Below are 17,813 nucleotides of genomic sequence, written 5' to 3'. Positions count from 1 at the left end.
AGTAGAAACTTTTTTATTCAAAAGGAGACTGAGGGCAGCAAGGAAACAAACCACTGCAACAAAGTAGAGAATGTGGACTATAAAACTGCAAGTGTCTCGCATGTTTACTTCTCAGCATCTTGTTGGTGAAGTAGACACTTTTTTATTCAAAAGGAGACTGAGGGCAGCAAGGAAACAAACCACTGCAAAAAAGTAGAGACTGTGTAGTAAAATACTGCAGCAACAGAGCTATAATGATAACCATAATAATGTGAATTTACTATATTTTACCTTCCTCCCTTTTACTAAGCAGCCATCCTTTTTCATCGCTTTGCTTGCCATTTTTTTTGTCTTTTTAATTGCTTTGCCTGCCTTGATTCGATCTTGTTATGCTATTTAACTGCCAGGCCCTGCAAGAAATACCAATGTCCTTAAGAATGCATCGCTATTTTCGCTCCAAGAGCGCTCGAGAGAGTCGTCTGCTGCCAAAACAAACACAAAAGAAAAGAGAATGAAGGCTTGTTGTGGAGGTGAGGAAGACAAAAGCACACCATTCTGTAAAAAGCCAGAAGCAGAGCAGAAATGACAAACGTATATTTCAAGTTTGTCAATGAGGGTTCAAAGATTGAGAAGAAATAACAAAAAGTTGCCTTTTCTGCGAGTGGAATTGGGAGTTGCTCATGTTTCACACAACAGGTGGTTTTAATCTCTTTTCTCTTGGCCGGGATATCAACTAAAATGTACTTCTTTTTTTCTTTTTTAAATAGGAGATAAGCTTTTGGATCAAAACAAAATGTTTTTGTTTTCTACTGAACCGCTGCACAAAAAGAGGGAACTTTTGTCAAAACACACACTTCCACCGTACTATTTTTATTAAAATATGCAAAATAGTGGCACCAAAGTTTAACCCCCACAGGTCGGATTGACTTGAAATTTCTCACACATTCCAATGCGCCCTACAAAACAACCCACACTACCTTTAAAGTCTTAGCCGAATCATTGCACAGTTTGACTTTTCCACTCCAAAGCACCAGCTCAATTGGCCTCACTTTTTACTGGTTGGTCTATAAAGGTGAGATTAAGGGCAGCTGCAGCAAAGAGGAGACTACGGAGTATAAGACTACAGCAAAGGTTTTCAACAGGGTGTCCGCAACCCCTAGGGGTTCCCCCAGAATGCCAACATTCTGTTGGGGGCGTGGCTCGGAGCATTGTCAACATGATGTCATCATGTAATTTGCATTATCTGCGATGATGCGTATATTTTCATGAAAAACGCTAAAAAATGTTAGGAACAAGTATGTGTTATTAATTAGTATTAACATATATTTTTTCTTAAATCGTTTTTTTTAAACACTGAATAGTGTAAAGAAAAAAAGAAATATATATATATATATATATATATATATATATATATATATATATATGTATATATATATGTATATATATATATATATATATATATATATATATATATATATATATATATATATATATTTCTTTTTTTAATTATTTTTTTTAGTGTATTAATTATTTATTAATTTTTGTTGTTGTTGTTGTCATTTATTTATTTATTTATTTATATATTTTTTTATGAAAAAAAAGATATATGGACGGATAAAAATGTCTAATAGTCAGTCTCTCCAGGATTTGGCAGGATTTTTTATGTAATGTATTGTTTTCACATAAAAATAAAAAAAATTCTTAATTTGCTGTGGTGGGACGCGACGATGAAGTACATGTTAGGAAACCGCTTGTGGTCTGCAGAGGTACTGCAGGTGGGGGGGTCATACATTTGTTTTTGATTTTATATATATATATATATATATATATATATATATATATATATATATATATATATATATATATATATATATATATACACACATATATATACACATATATATATACATACATATATATATATACATACATATATATATATATATATATATATATATATATATATATATATATATATATATATATATATATATATATATATATATATATATATATATACATATATATATATATATATATATATATATATATATATATATATATATATATATATATATATATATATATATATATATATATATAGCATGTCTTCCAAAGCATTTCACCACACGCCATTGGAGGAGCCCCAGATCTCATGGGGGCATTAACGCTGTAGGAAACAAAACAAGTGACGCAAGTTAAAATGTGTGTGTGTGTGTGTGTGTGTGTGTGTGTGTGTGTGTGTGTGTGTGTGTGTGTGTGTGTGTGTGTGTGTGTGTGTGTGTGTGTTCTTGTATTTGTACCCTTCTTGAGACATCAACAAGGAAAAGTAGCTTCCATATGAGGACCGGTGAACAAGTTAGGACATAAATCTTGGTCCCGATACGGAAAACCATTGCATCTAATAGAGAATGTCTCATTTGCACCCCTGGTGGTGAAATCTATCAAAATTAGGGTGCTCCCAAAAAGGAGAGATTTTTCAAATTAACTGTCTGTCGGTTTTAAAAGTGCTCCCCCTTTGGCCAACATATGAAATAACAAGTGTGTGTAAAAATTTGAAGTGCTCCCCATCTGGTCAACATATGTAATAACAAGTGTGTGTAAGAAATTGAAATACACCCACTATGGGCAAAATTTAATGAAAAAAAGCTCAATAAATATGTATGTAGAAACATACTGCAACAGCTTGAAGTAAATAAAGAAGATTAAAAACCAATTACAAACAAAACATAACAAAACAAATGAACTAAAAGCAGTCTTTTTCTCACAATGTCGACCTTTTTCTTATAATATTGGGAACAATTTCTCATGTTCTTTCTGTTTCTGTAATATTGCAATATTTTCTCGTAAAATTATTACTTTTTTCTGTAAAATCCTTACTTTTTAATGCAAAATGGTGCCATTTGTCATCAAAAATTCAGACTTTTATCACAATATTGCCAAATTTTTGGTTGTTCTTGTAAAACAGTGACATTTTTTGAGTAAAATTATGACTTTTGTCATCATTTTGCCGAGTAAAGTTCCGATTATTATTACCGTATTTTCCGCACTATAAGGCGCACCTAAAAACCACAAATTTTCTCAAAAGCTGACAGTGCGCCTTATAATCCGGTGCGCCTTATAATCCGGTGCGCCTTATATATGGGTTAATATTAATATTAATTTTCATAAAGTTTAGGTCTCGCAACTACGGTAAACAGCCGCCATCTTTTTTCCCCGTAGAAGAAGCGCGCGATGCATGCTGGGATATGTGACGTTTCATTTCCATTTGTGTGTTTATGTAAAGACCCCAAAATGGCTCCTATTAAGTGTGTTGTCTGTCTAATTATAAATAATGCAGACGAGGCGTGTTAACTGAGTTCTCAACGTTTACTCACAGCGTGCTCATAACCACATTCGAACTCTCAGCATACAACAACGCTTCTCAGGGCTACCGCGCATGCTCGTCACTATCGTTGCATGCTGGGTAGTGTAGTTGTTACATTTGCTAGCTCATAACATCACATTGAGAGACACGCTTACGCGCTTAATTCAATACTCGCCGTCATTCCGGGTGGATTGACAAATGACCTCCAGCCGCTACATATTGGTGTCAACAGGGCATTCGAAGCTAGACTGCTAACTGCGTGGGAACAGTGGATGACCGAAGGCGAACACACGTGACGTTCACCAAGACAGGGAGACAGCGCCGGACGACATACGCCAACATCTGCCAGTGGATCGTAAATGCCTGGGCAGATATTTCGGTCACAACTGTGGTCCGAGCTTTCCGGAAGGCAGGATTCACAGAACTGCTGGACAACAGCGACACTGACTCCGATTACTTCGACGAGACGGAGCCGGCCATTTTGGATCCCACATTCGCCCAACTTTTCAATTCGGACACCGAAGCAGAAGAATTCGAGGGATTTATGAATGAAGAATAACTTCAGAAAGTGAGCGTTATGTTTATTTTGTGTGTTGTGACATTAACGTTCGAGCAACATTATGTTGCTATTGCTCTGCACTATTTTGAATTTTACTATGTTTGTGATTGCACATTTGCGTACATTTTGGGAGTGAACAGAGTTGTTAGAACACTGGTTTTTAATATATTATTAAAGTTTGACTGACCTATCTGACTGTTTTTTTGACATTCCTTTAGCGCAGTTAGATGCGGCTTACAACACGGGGCGGCTTATAGGTGGACAAAGTTTTGAAATATGCCGTTCATTGAAGGCGTGGCTTATAACCCAGGGCGCCTTATGGTGCGGAAAATACGGTATACTATTGTTAAGTTTTCTTATAAAATTGTGACTTTTGTCGAGTAAAATTACGACTCTTGTCATAAAATTCCCAACATTTTAAGGTTTTCTTGTAAAATTGCGACTGTTATTGAGTAAAATTCCAACTTTTGTCATAATATTGCACAAATGTCCAGTTTTCCTTGTAAAATGTTGACTTGCGTTGAGTAAAAATTACGACTTTTATTACAACACTGCCAAAAAAAAGTTTTTCTTGTGAAATTGTGACCTTTTTCTTGTGAAATTCCAACTCATTTCTCACAACAAGCTTTTTTATGTTTGCATAGTATGTATATATTATTAATGTTGTAAATACAAATCTTTATATATCTAGAAAGGGTGGTCCTGAAGAGGTAGGCATTTTTCGGAGGTCTCAAGAAGGTAACAAATACAAATATGTGTGTGTGTGTGTGTGTGTGTGTGTGTGTGTGGGTTGTTGAAAAAAAGGAGGAAGGAGTGGAGGCTGCATACCTTAGGAATGTTTTTCGATAACAAGTCCCCACAGCACACTAGAACTCTGTTTTACATCCCAGGGTGGGGGGCGGGGGGCTGTGTTGTGATTGGCCAGGAGAGTATGTCCCTCCCAACCCCCCCCAACGTTCTTTCGTCAGTGGACGTCTTGTCTGTCTCACACGTTTGTACTATTTCCGAATGGACGTCCGGTCTTTTAACCGACCCGCGTCTTGTTTACCTCCAGCCGGTGTTGCGCAACGGCCGAGCAGGCCCACTAGCAATCTAGCATGTGCTGTACGCCAGGTGTGTTACTCTCCCTGCAGGGTGCAAAAACAGTGTGTGACAAAAGGATTTGTATGTGACGTTACAGTTTTTGCATCAGCATTTTTCAAAAAGTTGTGATATTTTTTTAGGCTTATTTATTTCATCTACATGACATCCGCTTGTGGTGAAGAAGGAGCTGAGCCGGAAGGCAAAGCTCTCAATTTACCGGTCGATCTACGTTCCCATCCTCACCTATGGTCATGAGCTTTGGGTTATGACCGAAAGGACAAGATCACGGGTACAAGCGGCCGAAATGAGTTTCCTCCGCCGGGTGGCGGGGCTCTCCCTTAGAGATAGGGTGAGAAGCTCTGTCATCCGGGGGGAGCTCAAAGTAAAGCCGCTGCTCCTCCGCATCGAGAGGAGCCAGATGAGGTGGTTCGGGCATCTGGTCAGGATGCCACCCGAGCGCCTCCCTAAGGAGGTGTTTAGGGCATGTCCGACCGGTAGGAGGCCACGAGGAAGACCCAGGACACGTTGGGAAGACTATGTCTCCCGGCTGGCCTGGGAACGCCTCGGGATCCCCCGGGAGGAGCTGGACGAAGTGGCTGGGGAGAGGGAAGTCTGGGCTTCCCTGCTTAGGCTGCTGCCCCCGCGACCCGACCTCGGATAAGCGGAAGAAGATGGATGGATGGATGGATGGATGGATGGACATCCGCTTGTGATTGTATGTTAAGTTAAAGTTAAAGTACTAATGATTGTCACACACACACACACTAGCTGTGGTGAAATTTGTCCTCTGCATTTGACCCATCCCCTTGTTCACCCCTTGGGAGGTGAGGGGAGCAGTGAGCAGCAGCAGTGGCCGCGCCCGGGAATCATTATTGGTGATTTAACCCCCAATTCCAACCCTTGATGCTGAGTGCCAAGCAGGGAGGTGTCAAGACTTGGACTATGGCGTGGTTTGTTCTCCCGAGGTGCAAAAGATTTGGACCAGATGTGGCGTGAAGGGGAGTACATGATTTATTTAAACACTATAACTACAAAAAAAGGAAGCAAACAAAAGGCGCGCACAAGGGCGGAAGTACAAAACTTGACTATAAACACAAAACTTGCACAAAGGCAGAAACTATGAACAATTAAACAAAACTTGCAAACTATGGCATGAATAAAGAAAACTTACTTGGACGAGAAATCGGCATGAAAAAAGAGCAGCAAGGGTGTGGAGAGTGTGCAGAAGCATAAATTCGGGATGTCGCCAGAAAGACAAACTGAAAACAATGAACTTAAATACTACAAACATGATTAACGAAAACAGGTGCGTGACTCAAAACGTGAAACAGGTGCGTGACGTGACAGGTGAAAACTAATGGGTTGCTATGGTGACAAACAAGAGTGCACAATGAGTCCAAACGTGAAACAGGTGAAACTAATGGGTAACCATGGAAACAAGACAAGGGAGTGAAAAGCCAGAAACTAAAGAGTCCAATAACTAAACAAAACAAAGCATGACTAATACAAAACATGGTCACACAGACATGGCAGGAGGTAATGGGTCCCATTTTTATAGTCTTTGGTATGACTCGGCCGGGGTTCGAACTCAAGACCTACCGCTCTCAGGGCGGACACTCTAACCACTAGTCCACTGAGTAGGTTAATGATGATGTGATCTGTGTTTTAAATATTTGTTGTAATCCTAACCCAAACAAAAATGACAGGATTTCAACAAATCTAACAATATATGCTTTATTTGCATCTTAAATTAAACGTTGCCTCAATTTGCACAAAGTCTTCCCAGCCACCTACTCAGTGGCCTAGTGGTTAGAGTGTCCGCCCTGAGATCGGTAGGTTGTGAGTTCAAATCCCGGCCGAGTCATACCAAAGACTATAAAAATGGGACCCATTACCTCCCTGCTTGGCACTCAGCATCAAGGGTTGGAATTGGGGGTTAAATCACCAAAAATGATTCCCGGGCGCGGCCACCGCTGCTGCCCACTGCTCCCCTCACCTCCCAGGGGGTGATCAAGGGTGATGGGCCAAATGCAGAGAATAATCTCGCCACACCTAGTGTGTGTGTGACAATCATTGGTACTTTAACTTTTAACTTTAAAAACTGCGAAGGAACGTGCAGGGTTTTTAGTGTTGGTTGCAATAAAATTGCAGGAGAAAACTAAAAATTGCAATAAATAGTTGTGATTTTTACTCTGTAATTTAAAAAAACGTACACGCGTATTACTTAAGAAAAAGTACTCTTAGACTTAGACAAACTTTATTGATCCACAAGGGAAATTGTTCCTCTTAGTAGCTCAGTTACAAAGGATGGAAAGGGTCATTTAGGTATTAAGTAGACTAAAAATTCAACATAAAATCTAACATATATGTAATATTTACATATTATGTATACAGTTTATAATATGTACTGATCTATTATATTATTATATTATATTTTTATATAATATATATGTGGAGGGGGGCGTGGCCTGCGGACCTGCAGCAAAACGGGGTGTGCCAGGACCGGCTTCGAGATCAGCGACAGGTGCGTAGATGGCCCGCCTGGGCCTGATTATCTAATCACCTGTCGCTCTGTTAAAAGGCAGCAGGCGGGTAGGAGAGAGGGGTTGGAGTTGGAGCGAGAGCGAGAGCGAGAGAGAGAGAGAGAGACAGACAGACACAAAACAATTGCTGAAAAGCAAGACAATTTATTGCAAAATAAAACTATATTGTGAACCTGATCCAGCTCTCATGTCAGTGTTTGGTGGTCCGAGGAACCCGGAGGGGAGAAACTTACATAATATACAATATATAACAAATCCCAATTACCATGTACAATATTACAGTATATGTAACAGCTGCAGCATAAAATAGAGAGTAGACAAATATACATTATAAACAAAGAGAGGTAGCTAACATGTCTGGTGTCAGGTAATAGACAGATATCATCTATTGCTGTATGGCGAGTGATTATACAGCTGGATGGAGTGCGGAATGAAAGAGTTCTAGAATCGAACACTGTGGGAACAAAGCTGAAGGACCTTGTTGGAGTGTGAGCTCAATTGTCTGGTGGAGTGGGCGGGCAGGATTGTCCATGATGGCGAGCAGTATGTCCAGTGTCCTCCTGTCCCTCACTGACACAAACGCCTCCAACTGTGTGCCAATAGTTTGGCCGGCTTTCCGGGTCCGTTCGTCAATCCGGTTGAAGTCCCTTTTGCTGGTGCTGCTCCCCCAACAAACCACTGCAAAGTACAGGGCACTGGCCACAACAGACTGAAAAAAGATCTCCAAAAGCTTGCTGCACACATTAAAGGACATTAAAGGCTTCCTCAGTAAAAAAAAAAAAAAAAAAAAAAAAGAGTCTGCTCATGCCCTTCTTGTATACAGCTTTGCTGTTGTCCTGCCGGTCCAGTGTGAACGAAATATATATTACAAATTATAGCTCAGGCTTCAAATGAGGGAAAAAAAAATCACAGTTAAAAATAATGTATTTATTACTATAGAAATGACACGTTGTATACAAACTGTACACTGACTACTTTAAAGTATATCCAAGCCTCATGTCTAGTAATCTCCATTGAAAAGATGTACTGTAAAAATGGTTAAAGGGTGTACTCACTTTTGTGAGACACCGTGTATGCATGTATAACAATAAAAGTTATTTTCATTATGTTATACATAAAGTGTAGATTGAGTGTGTTTTACACATATAACTATAATGCTAAAAGTATTTGGCCACCCATCGATCAAATGATCAGAATCAGGTGTCCTAATCACTTGGCCCGGCCACAGGTGTATAAAATCAAGCACTTAGGCATGGAGACTGTTTCTACAAACATTTGTGAAAGAATGGGCCGCTCTCAGTGATTTCCAGCGTGGAACTGTCATAGGATGCCACCTGTGCAACAAATCCAGTCGTGAAATTTCCTCGCTCCTAAATATTCCAAAGTCAACTGTCGGCTTTATTATAAGAAAAGTGAAGCGTTTGGGAACAACAGCAACTCAGCCACCAAGTGTTAGGCCATGTAAACTAACAGAGAGGGGTCAGCGGATGCTGAAGCGCATAGTGCAAAGAGGTCGCCGACCTTCTGCACAGTCAGTTGCTACAGAGCTCCAAACTTCATGTGACCTTCCAATTAGCCCACGTACAGTACGCAGAGAGCTTCATGGAATGGGTTTCCATGGCCGAGCAGCTGTATCTAAGCCATACATCACCAAGTCCAATGCAAAGCGTCGGATACAGTGGTGTATAGCACGTCGCCACTGGACTCTAGAGCAGTGGAGACGCCTTCTCTGGAGTGATGAATCACGCTTTTCCATCTGGCAATCTGATGGACGAGTCTGGGTTTGGAGGTTGCCAGGAGAACGGTACATTTCGGACTGCATTGTGCCGAGTGTGAAATTTGGTGGAGGAGTAATTATGGTTTAGGGTTGTTTTTCAGGAGTTGGGCTTGGCCCTTTAGTTCCAGTGAAAGGAACTTTGAATGCTCCAGGATACCAAAACATTTTGGATAATTCCATGCTCCCAACCTTGTGGGAACAGTTTGGAGCGGGCCCCTTCCTCTTCCAACATGACTGTGCACCAGTGCACAAAGCAAGGTCCATGAAGACTCTGGTGTGGATTAACTTGACTGGCCTGCACAGAGTCCTGACCTGAACCCGATAGAACACTTTTGGGATGAATTAGAACAGAGACTGAGAGCCAGGCCTTCTCGACCAACTTCAGTGTGACCTCACCAATGCGCTTTTGGAAGAATGGTGGAAAATTCCTATAAACACACTCCGCAACCTTGTGGACAGCCTTCCCAGAAGAGTTGAAGCTGTAATAGCTGCAAAAGGTGGACCGACATCATATGGAACCCTATGGGTTAGGAATGGGATGGCACTTCAAGTTCATATGTGAGTCAAGGCAGGTGACCAAATACTTTTGGCAATATAGTGCAGTGTTTTTCAACCTTTTTTGAGCCAAGGCACATTTTTTGTGTTGAAAAAATCCGGAGGCACACGACCAGCAGAAATCTTTAAAAAACAAAACTCAGTTGACAGTAAAAAGTCGTTGTTGCAATTGTTGGATATGAATTTGAAGCATAACCAACCATGCATCAATATAGCTCTTGTTTCAAAGTAGGTGTACTGTAACGACATGACTTATTTAGAGTTTTTTGCTGTTTTCCTGTGTGTAGTGTTTTAGTTCTTGTCTTGCACTCCTATTTTGGTGGCTTTTTCTCTTCTTTTTTTTTTGTATTTTCCTGTAGCAGTTTCATGTCTGCCTTTAAGCGATATTTCCAGCATCTACCTTGTTTTAGCAATCAAGAATATTTCAGTTGTTTGTATCCGTCTTTGTGGGTACATTGTTGATTGTCATGTCATGTTCGGATGTACTTTGCCTTTGCTCCACAGTAATTCTTTGCTGTCGTCCAGCATTCAGCCAGTTCAGTGCATAGCCTTCCCTACGCTTTAATGCCTTTTCTTAGGGACACTCACCATTTGTTTATTTTTGGTTTAACCTCAAAGTTAAATGTGGAGAGCAATTCGAGATGTGTGAGAAATTTCAAGTCAGTCCCACGCATTGGGTGAAGCTTCGGGGTTTAAAATCAGCGCCAACATGTGATTTGTTTGTCATAAAACAGGGACTAACGTTTATTGATAATTGGCCCTCTTTCTGGGGCAAACCGGGCCTGTTGATGAGAGACGGCCTTCACCCTAACCAGGAAGGGGCCATCATCCTGTCTAGGAACATAGATTTTTGTTTGAGTCACACTTGACTAACTACACTAGAGCAAGCCCGGTCACAGGCAATTACAGAGTCTGTTAGTCCGGGTGAGGAGTCAGTTAAAGGGGAACATTATCACCAGACCTATGTAAGCGTCAATATATACTTTGATGTTGCAGAAAAAAGACCATATATTTTTTTAACCGATTTCCGAACTCTAAATGGGTGAATTTTGGCGAATTAAACGCCTTTCTATTCTTCGCTCTCGGAGCGATGACGTCACATCGAGAAGCAATCCGCCATTTTCTCACTTTCGTCGGTGTGTTGTCGGAGGGTGTAACAACACGGACAGGGACGGATTCAAGTTGCACCAGTGGCCCAAAGATGCGAAAGTGGCAAGAAATTGGACGAAATTTGTTCAAAATACGAGGCTGTGGGGAAAGCCGACGAAATGGTCAGTCGTTTGTTACGCACACTTTACTTCTTTGTGGGTACATTGTTGATTGTCATGTCATGTTCGGATGTACTTTGCCTTTGCTCCACAGTAATTCTTTGCTGTCGTCCAGCATTCAGCCAGTTCAGTGCATAGCCTTCCCTACGCTTTAATGCCTTTTCTTAGGGACACTCACCATTTGTTTATTTTTGGTTTAAGCATCAGACACCTTTTTACCTGCACGCTGCCTCCCGCTGTTTCCGACATCTACAAAGCAATTAGCTACCGGCCGCCACTTACTGATATGGAAGAGTACTACACTGTTACTCTGCCGAGCTCTAGACAGCACCGACACTCACCAACAACACATCATTTGCAGACTATAATTACTGGTTTGCAAAAAATATTTTTAACCCAAATAGGTGAAATTAGATAATCTCCCATGGCACACCAGACTGTATCTCACGGCACACTAGCGTGCCGCGGCACAGTGGTTGAAAAACACTGATATAGTGTATCTTAACCAACAATCTGCTGGCATTTGTATTGTTGACCATGTGACCAATTGACCCAGTCGTGCATAGTTTGTCAAATCAAATCAAATCAAATCAACTTTATTTATAGAGCACATTTAAAATTTACCACAGGGGTAGCCAAAGTGCTGTACAATGAACAGGTTAAAAGATAAAACGAGTACCGAGCAAACACAACACAACACAAACAGAACACGATAAAAAAAAAAAATAGTTAAAATAGAATTAATAAAAACATAAAAACATAAAAACAGGATCACAGCAGGTGTATTATGGGGCGCCATTGCAGGATGGATATCACTCAGTGTTAAAAGCCATGGAATAAAAGTATGTTTTTAAGAGAGATTTAAAAACAGGAAGAGAGGAGGCTTGTCTAACACTCAGGGGTAGGTCGTTCCAGAGCTTGGGAGCAGCAACGGCGAAAGCTCTGTCACCTCTAAGCTTCAGCCTTGTGTCAGGGACCGTCAACAGCAGCTGATCGGCTGATCTTAAGGATCGGGTGGGGCAGTAAGGCTGAAGGAGGTCGGAGAGATAGGTTGGCGCGAGGTTGTTTAGACATTTAAAAACAAATAAAAGGAGTTTAAAATGTATTCGGTAACGCACAGGGAGCCAGTGAAGGGACGCTAAAATAGGGGTGATGTGCTCACATCTGCGGGTCTGTGTTAGCAGACGAGCAGCAGAGTTCTGCACGAGCTGCAGGCGGGCGAGGGAGGCCTGGCTAATGCCAACATACAGGGCATTGCAGTAGTCAAGACGAGTCGAGATAAAAGCGTGGATTAATTTCTCAAGATCATGTCTTGATAGAAGCGGTTTCACTTTCGCTATTTGGCGTAATTGATAAAAGCTTTTTTGAACGACGCTGCTGATTTGTTTTTCGAATTTAAAATCTGAGTCAAACTTTACCCCCAGGTTTGTGACATAGTCGCTGAGATACGGGGTCAGAGTGCCGAGGTCAACGTTGGGGGAGGGAGAGCGACTTGGACCGAACAACATAACTTCTGTTTTATCTTCATTTAGGCTCAGGAAGTTACCTGAAAGCCAGACTTTGATGTCGTGCAGGCAGTCAATAAGACGTTGAACCGTATTATTTTGTGCCATGGGAAAATAAATCTGGCAATCATCGGCATAAAAATGAAATGCAATACTGTACTTCCTAAAAATAGAACCAAGGGGGAGAAGGTAAAGCGCAAATAAAATTGGGGCAAGGATTGAGCCCTGGGGGACCCCATGTGGTAAAGGAGCTGTGGACGACATAAAACTGTCTACTTTTACACAAAAACTCCTGTCGGTTAGGTACGACCGGAACCAGTTGAGGGCGGCGCCCTTAATGCCCACACAGTTCTCAAGACGAGTGATTAAGGTGGCGTGGTCGACGGTGTCGAACGCAGCAGACAGATCTAAAAGCACCAGGACAACATATTTACCAGAATCAGTGGACAGGAGGATATCGTTAAAAACTTTTAGAAGCGCTGACTCTGTGCTGTGGAGGGCTTTGTCACACAAAGGCTGCCTCATATTATTGTTCCATTTTACTATTCGTGTTGTTTCTGTCAGAACGTAGAGTGAGCGTTGAGCGCGGTCTTCAGCGGTGGTTTTTCGCGGTGAATGAATGAATGATGAGTAATTAACAAGTGGAGGAATGAATCCTTCATCAAGGAAGTGAAGACACGGGCTGATGCAGAGAGACTTTTGACTGGCGATTGGCCGAAAATGTGTGGGGAAATTGTGTGATTGGACAACGTTGCGAAGCTGCACATCATTTGCTGGAATTGGTTGAATTTGCGTAAATTGGCGCGATTGCGAAATCCTGGAAGGTCTGAACAGTCAGCATGTTAAAAGAGTCCATTTATTATGTTTTATTCTACATTCAAAACACTTCGCTGTGGTCTACATAACATGTAATGGTGGTTCATTGGTCAAAATGTTGCATAGATTATGTTTTACAGATCATCTTCAAGCCGCTTTCTGACCGTCTCCTCAGGATGTGTCGTTTTGTGGGCATTCTTATTTACGTGCCTCCACTTCTTCTCGTCATCTTTGTTGTATTTGTTTTGTATTGTATTTGTTCACGTTCCACACAGAGTCTACTGACAGATATAAGTTAGAACAATAAGCTGCTTTGTATTAGAAATGGCAATAGTTAAAGTTAAAGTTAAAGTACCAATGATTGTCACACACACACTAGGTGTGGTGAAATTTGTCCTCTGCATTTGACCCATCCCCTTGATCACCCCCTGGGAGGTGAGGGGAGCAGTGGGCAGCAGCGGTGCCGCGCCCGGGAATCATTTTTGGTGATTTAACCCCCAATTCCAACCCTTGATGCTGAGTGCCAAGCAGGGAGGTAATGGGTCCCATTTTTATAGTCTTTGGTATGACTCGGCCGGGGTTTGAACTCACAACCTACCGATCTCAGGGCGGGCACTCTAACCACTAGGCCACTGAATAGCGGAGGATGCATGTGCATGTACGAGCCAGTCTGCCCCATAAGAAGAGGATACAGTGCGGACCACAATGGCGGACTCGCACAAAGATCGTCAGGTCAACTTCCATATATGGAAATACCCGATGATGTCACAAGTGGGGCCGAATTCCAAACAGCTTGTCTGCCGGAAGTATGAAAGAAGGCAAGATTATTTTATAAATATCTCTGCAATGCCTTCATGGTTTGAGTTCAAATTTTCGAGATTCATGCATATCCTAAATACACAACAGCAAGTGCCTATGGGTAAGAAAAGTTGGTCTTATTCAGTAGGGACCCTTTAAGACAAATGTACGCATTATGGGTATAATAGTACACGTATTGGACAGCGCCTCCTGTTGAATAACTTCAGTGCTCTTTTTCTCATAATTATGACTCATTATTTTCTCAATTTGAGTTTTTAACTCATATTTTTCTTTTTATCTTGTATTTTTGTAGGGTTGAGTTTTTTCTTGCCCTGATGTGGGATTTGAGCCCAGGATGTCGATGTGGCTTGTGCAGCCCTTTTGAGATCCTCGTGATTTAGGGCTATATAAGTAAACATTGATTGATTGATTGATTGATTGATTGATTGATTGATTGATTGATTGATTGATTTTCATCCCACAATTATGACTTTTTATCTGATCATTTTAACTTTCTTATCTCATAATTTCATTTTTTTTAATCTCATAATATTAACTTTATGTCTCATTATTTTGATTTTTTTTTTGTCTGATAATCTCGATTTATTATTTTTATAATTATGACTTTTTACTCTCGTAATTTCAACTTTCTCTCATAATTATGACATTTTATCTCTTTATTTCTACTTTCTTATCTCATAATTTGGACTTTTTATCCCTATCTCTCAAATGAGTTGCAATCGTAGAAAAGTGCAATGTTACTATTTGTAAACCTCAATCCCAAACGTCTAAAAAGTTGCGTTGGACAATGGCTTGACCGTCTGTGGCTTTGAGCTCATTGGCAAGAGCTGCTCAGCTCAACTCCCAGTCTGTGTGGTTTTGCGGACTACTGTTACACTTTTCTATTCCTCCTGAAATAAAAATGAAAAAAAACAGTTTCTGACTCGATGTCTCTCGTCCTGCAGTCAACTCCGGAGACGGCATCGACTACGGCCAGCAGAAGCGAGAGAACGTGGGCGACCTGATACAGGAGACTCTGGAGGTGTTGGAGCGCTACGGCGGCGAGGACGCCTTCATCAACATCAAATACATGGTGCCCACCTATGAGTCCTGTATGATTGGCTGAGGCAAGGGAAGGGTTAATCTTTATCAACTTCCGACTCACTTGTTTGATTCTAGATATCCTTTTTTCATGGCATAATTTCTACTCAACTGTCTGTTGATTTTTTTTTTTTTGTCTTTGAGTCATTTTATTCAAGTGGAGATTGAGGGCCAATCCTTTCTCAAGCAAATGGCGCAGAAAATCTGTTTGACCAATGAGTGATCAGCAGTTGTTACCCATGTGGTATCTGCTTGGCACTCTTGGAACCCTTAGCAGACCGGATACTACAATTGTGTCTTAGGACCGTAAATTGCTACATGTAATACATCAAAGTTTTGTCACCATTACACAAATGCTCAATGACTTACGGAAAATGTGTTTTTGTTGTGTCCCTGACATGTTTTTCTAACAATCTTGCTCAAATTTAAAACACATGTGCTAGTTGGTCCCATAAAGATGTGTACCAAATTTTGTGGCAATTCAGTGAAACACCTCAAAGTTAAATGTGGAGAGCAATTTGAGATGTGTGAGAAATTTCAAGTCAGTCCCACGCATTGGGTGAAGCTTCGGGGTTTAAAATCAGCGCCAACATGTGATGTGTTGGTCATAAAACAGGGACTAACGTTTACTGATAATTGGCCCTCTTTCTGGGGCAAACCGGGCCTGTTGATGAGAGACGGCCTTCACCCTAACCAGGAAGGCGCTATCATCCTGTCTAGGAACATAGATTTTTGTTTGAGTCACACTTGACTAACTACAATAGAGCAAGCCCGGTCACAGGCAATTACAGAGTCTGTTAGTCCGGGTGAGGAGTCAGTTAAAGGGGAACATTATCACCAGACCTATGTAAGCGTCAATATATACTTTGATGTTGCAGAAAAAAGACCATATATTTTTTTAACCGATTACCGAACTCTAAATGGGTGAATTTTGGCGAATTAAACGCCTTTCTATTCTTCGCTCTCGGAGCGATGACGTCACGTTGTGACGTCACATCGGGAAGCAATCCGCCATTTTCTCACTTTCGTCGGTGTGTTGTCGGAGGGTGTAACAACACGAACAGGGACGGATTCAAGTTGCACCAGTGGCCCAAAGATGCGAAAGTGGCAAGAAATTGGACGAAATTTGTTCAAAATACGAGGCTGTGGGGAAAGCCGACGAAATGGTCAGTCGTTTGTTACGCACACTTTACCGACGAAAGCTATGCTACGACAGAGATGGCAAGAATGTGTGGATATCCTGCGACACTCAAAGCAGATGCTGACATCAACTCCAAAACTGGACAGATCAGCTTTCAGGAAAAGAGAGCGGATGAGGGTATGTCTACAGAATATATTAATTGATGAAAACTTTATTCATTACTCGCGGTTTTACGTAAATTATTATTCATAAACCGTGTTTACCAATAATTTAGCTTAAAAACATTTATTTTTTTCAATCATTCGAGTACATTCGGGTAGTCTTGTGTAATGCAGTATTTTGTGTCTATTTAGGTATGGTTAACCTAAGTGCTGAAATCGTAGAAAAATATATGTTCTTAACGCGCCTGAAATGGGCTGTCTGCAGTCTCAAAGTGCATGTTGTTGCCAAATGTATTTCATATGCTGTAAACCTAGTTCATAGTTGTTAGTTTCCTTTAATGCCAAACAAACACATACCAATCGTTGGTTAGAAGACGATCGCCGAATTCGTCCTCGCTTTCTCCCGTGTCGCTGGCTGTCGTGTCGTTTCCGTCGGTTTCGCTTGCATACGGTTCAAACCGATATGGCTCAATAGCTTCAGTTTCTTCTTCAATTTCGTTTTCGCTACCTGCCTCCACACTACAACCATCCGTTTCAATACATGCGTAATCTGTTGAATCGCTTAAGCCGCTGAAATCCGAGTCTGAATCCGAGCTAATGTCGCTATACCTTGCTGTTCTATGCGCCATGTTTGTTTGTATTGGCATCACTATGTGACGTCACAGGAAAATGGACGGGTGTGTATATAACGATGGTTAAAATCAGGCACTTTGAAGCTTTTTTTAGGGATATTGCGTGATGGGTAAAATTTTGAAAAAACTTCAAAAAATAAAATAAGCCACTGGGAACTGATTTTTAATGGTTTTAACCCTTCTGAAATTGTGATAATGTTCCCCTTTAAGCTAGAACTAGCCAGCGCCAGGCTGGAAAATTCTTGCACACATAGCATTTCTCCTAGAATAATACACAACTCACATAATGTTTTTTCTGCAGTGACTGTGCCAGAGGTGGACATGTATTCTACTGAGGTGGCAAATTATGATGCGTTCAGTGTATCGCAGCACCAAGCAAACAATCTGAAAATTCCCGTCATATAAATTCCTAGATATGGTCGAAATTATTTAAAGCGCACTACGCAAAATAAACGCAACATTATTAATATTACTACTACGGATAATTTTAACAAAAACTCCTCAAAACAGCCCACTACCTATAATATG

At 41.0% G+C, this 17,813-nt stretch overlaps 1 protein-coding gene across 1 annotated transcript in view; it reads left to right on the top strand.

Annotated features, from left to right (window-relative positions):
- The window catches only part of pacrg (PARK2 co-regulated), a 575,139-nt gene extending 559,356 nt beyond the window's left edge, over positions 1–15,783 (top strand). Inside the window, exon 5 of the mRNA XM_061968211.2 lies at positions 15,216–15,783. Within this exon, the coding sequence (XP_061824195.1) occupies positions 15,216–15,376 (161 nt within the window). The 3' untranslated portion in view covers positions 15,377–15,783. The remainder of the gene's footprint in view (positions 1–15,215) is intronic.
- The last annotated feature ends 2,030 nt before the right edge of the window (positions 15,784–17,813 follow it).

This window comes from Nerophis lumbriciformis, linkage group LG08 (assembly GCF_033978685.3).
Source record: "Nerophis lumbriciformis linkage group LG08, RoL_Nlum_v2.1, whole genome shotgun sequence".
NCBI lineage: Eukaryota > Metazoa > Chordata > Actinopteri > Syngnathiformes > Syngnathidae > Nerophis > Nerophis lumbriciformis.
Note: the sequence above shows the minus strand (reverse complement) of the source record. Positions and strands in the feature narration are given on the sequence as shown.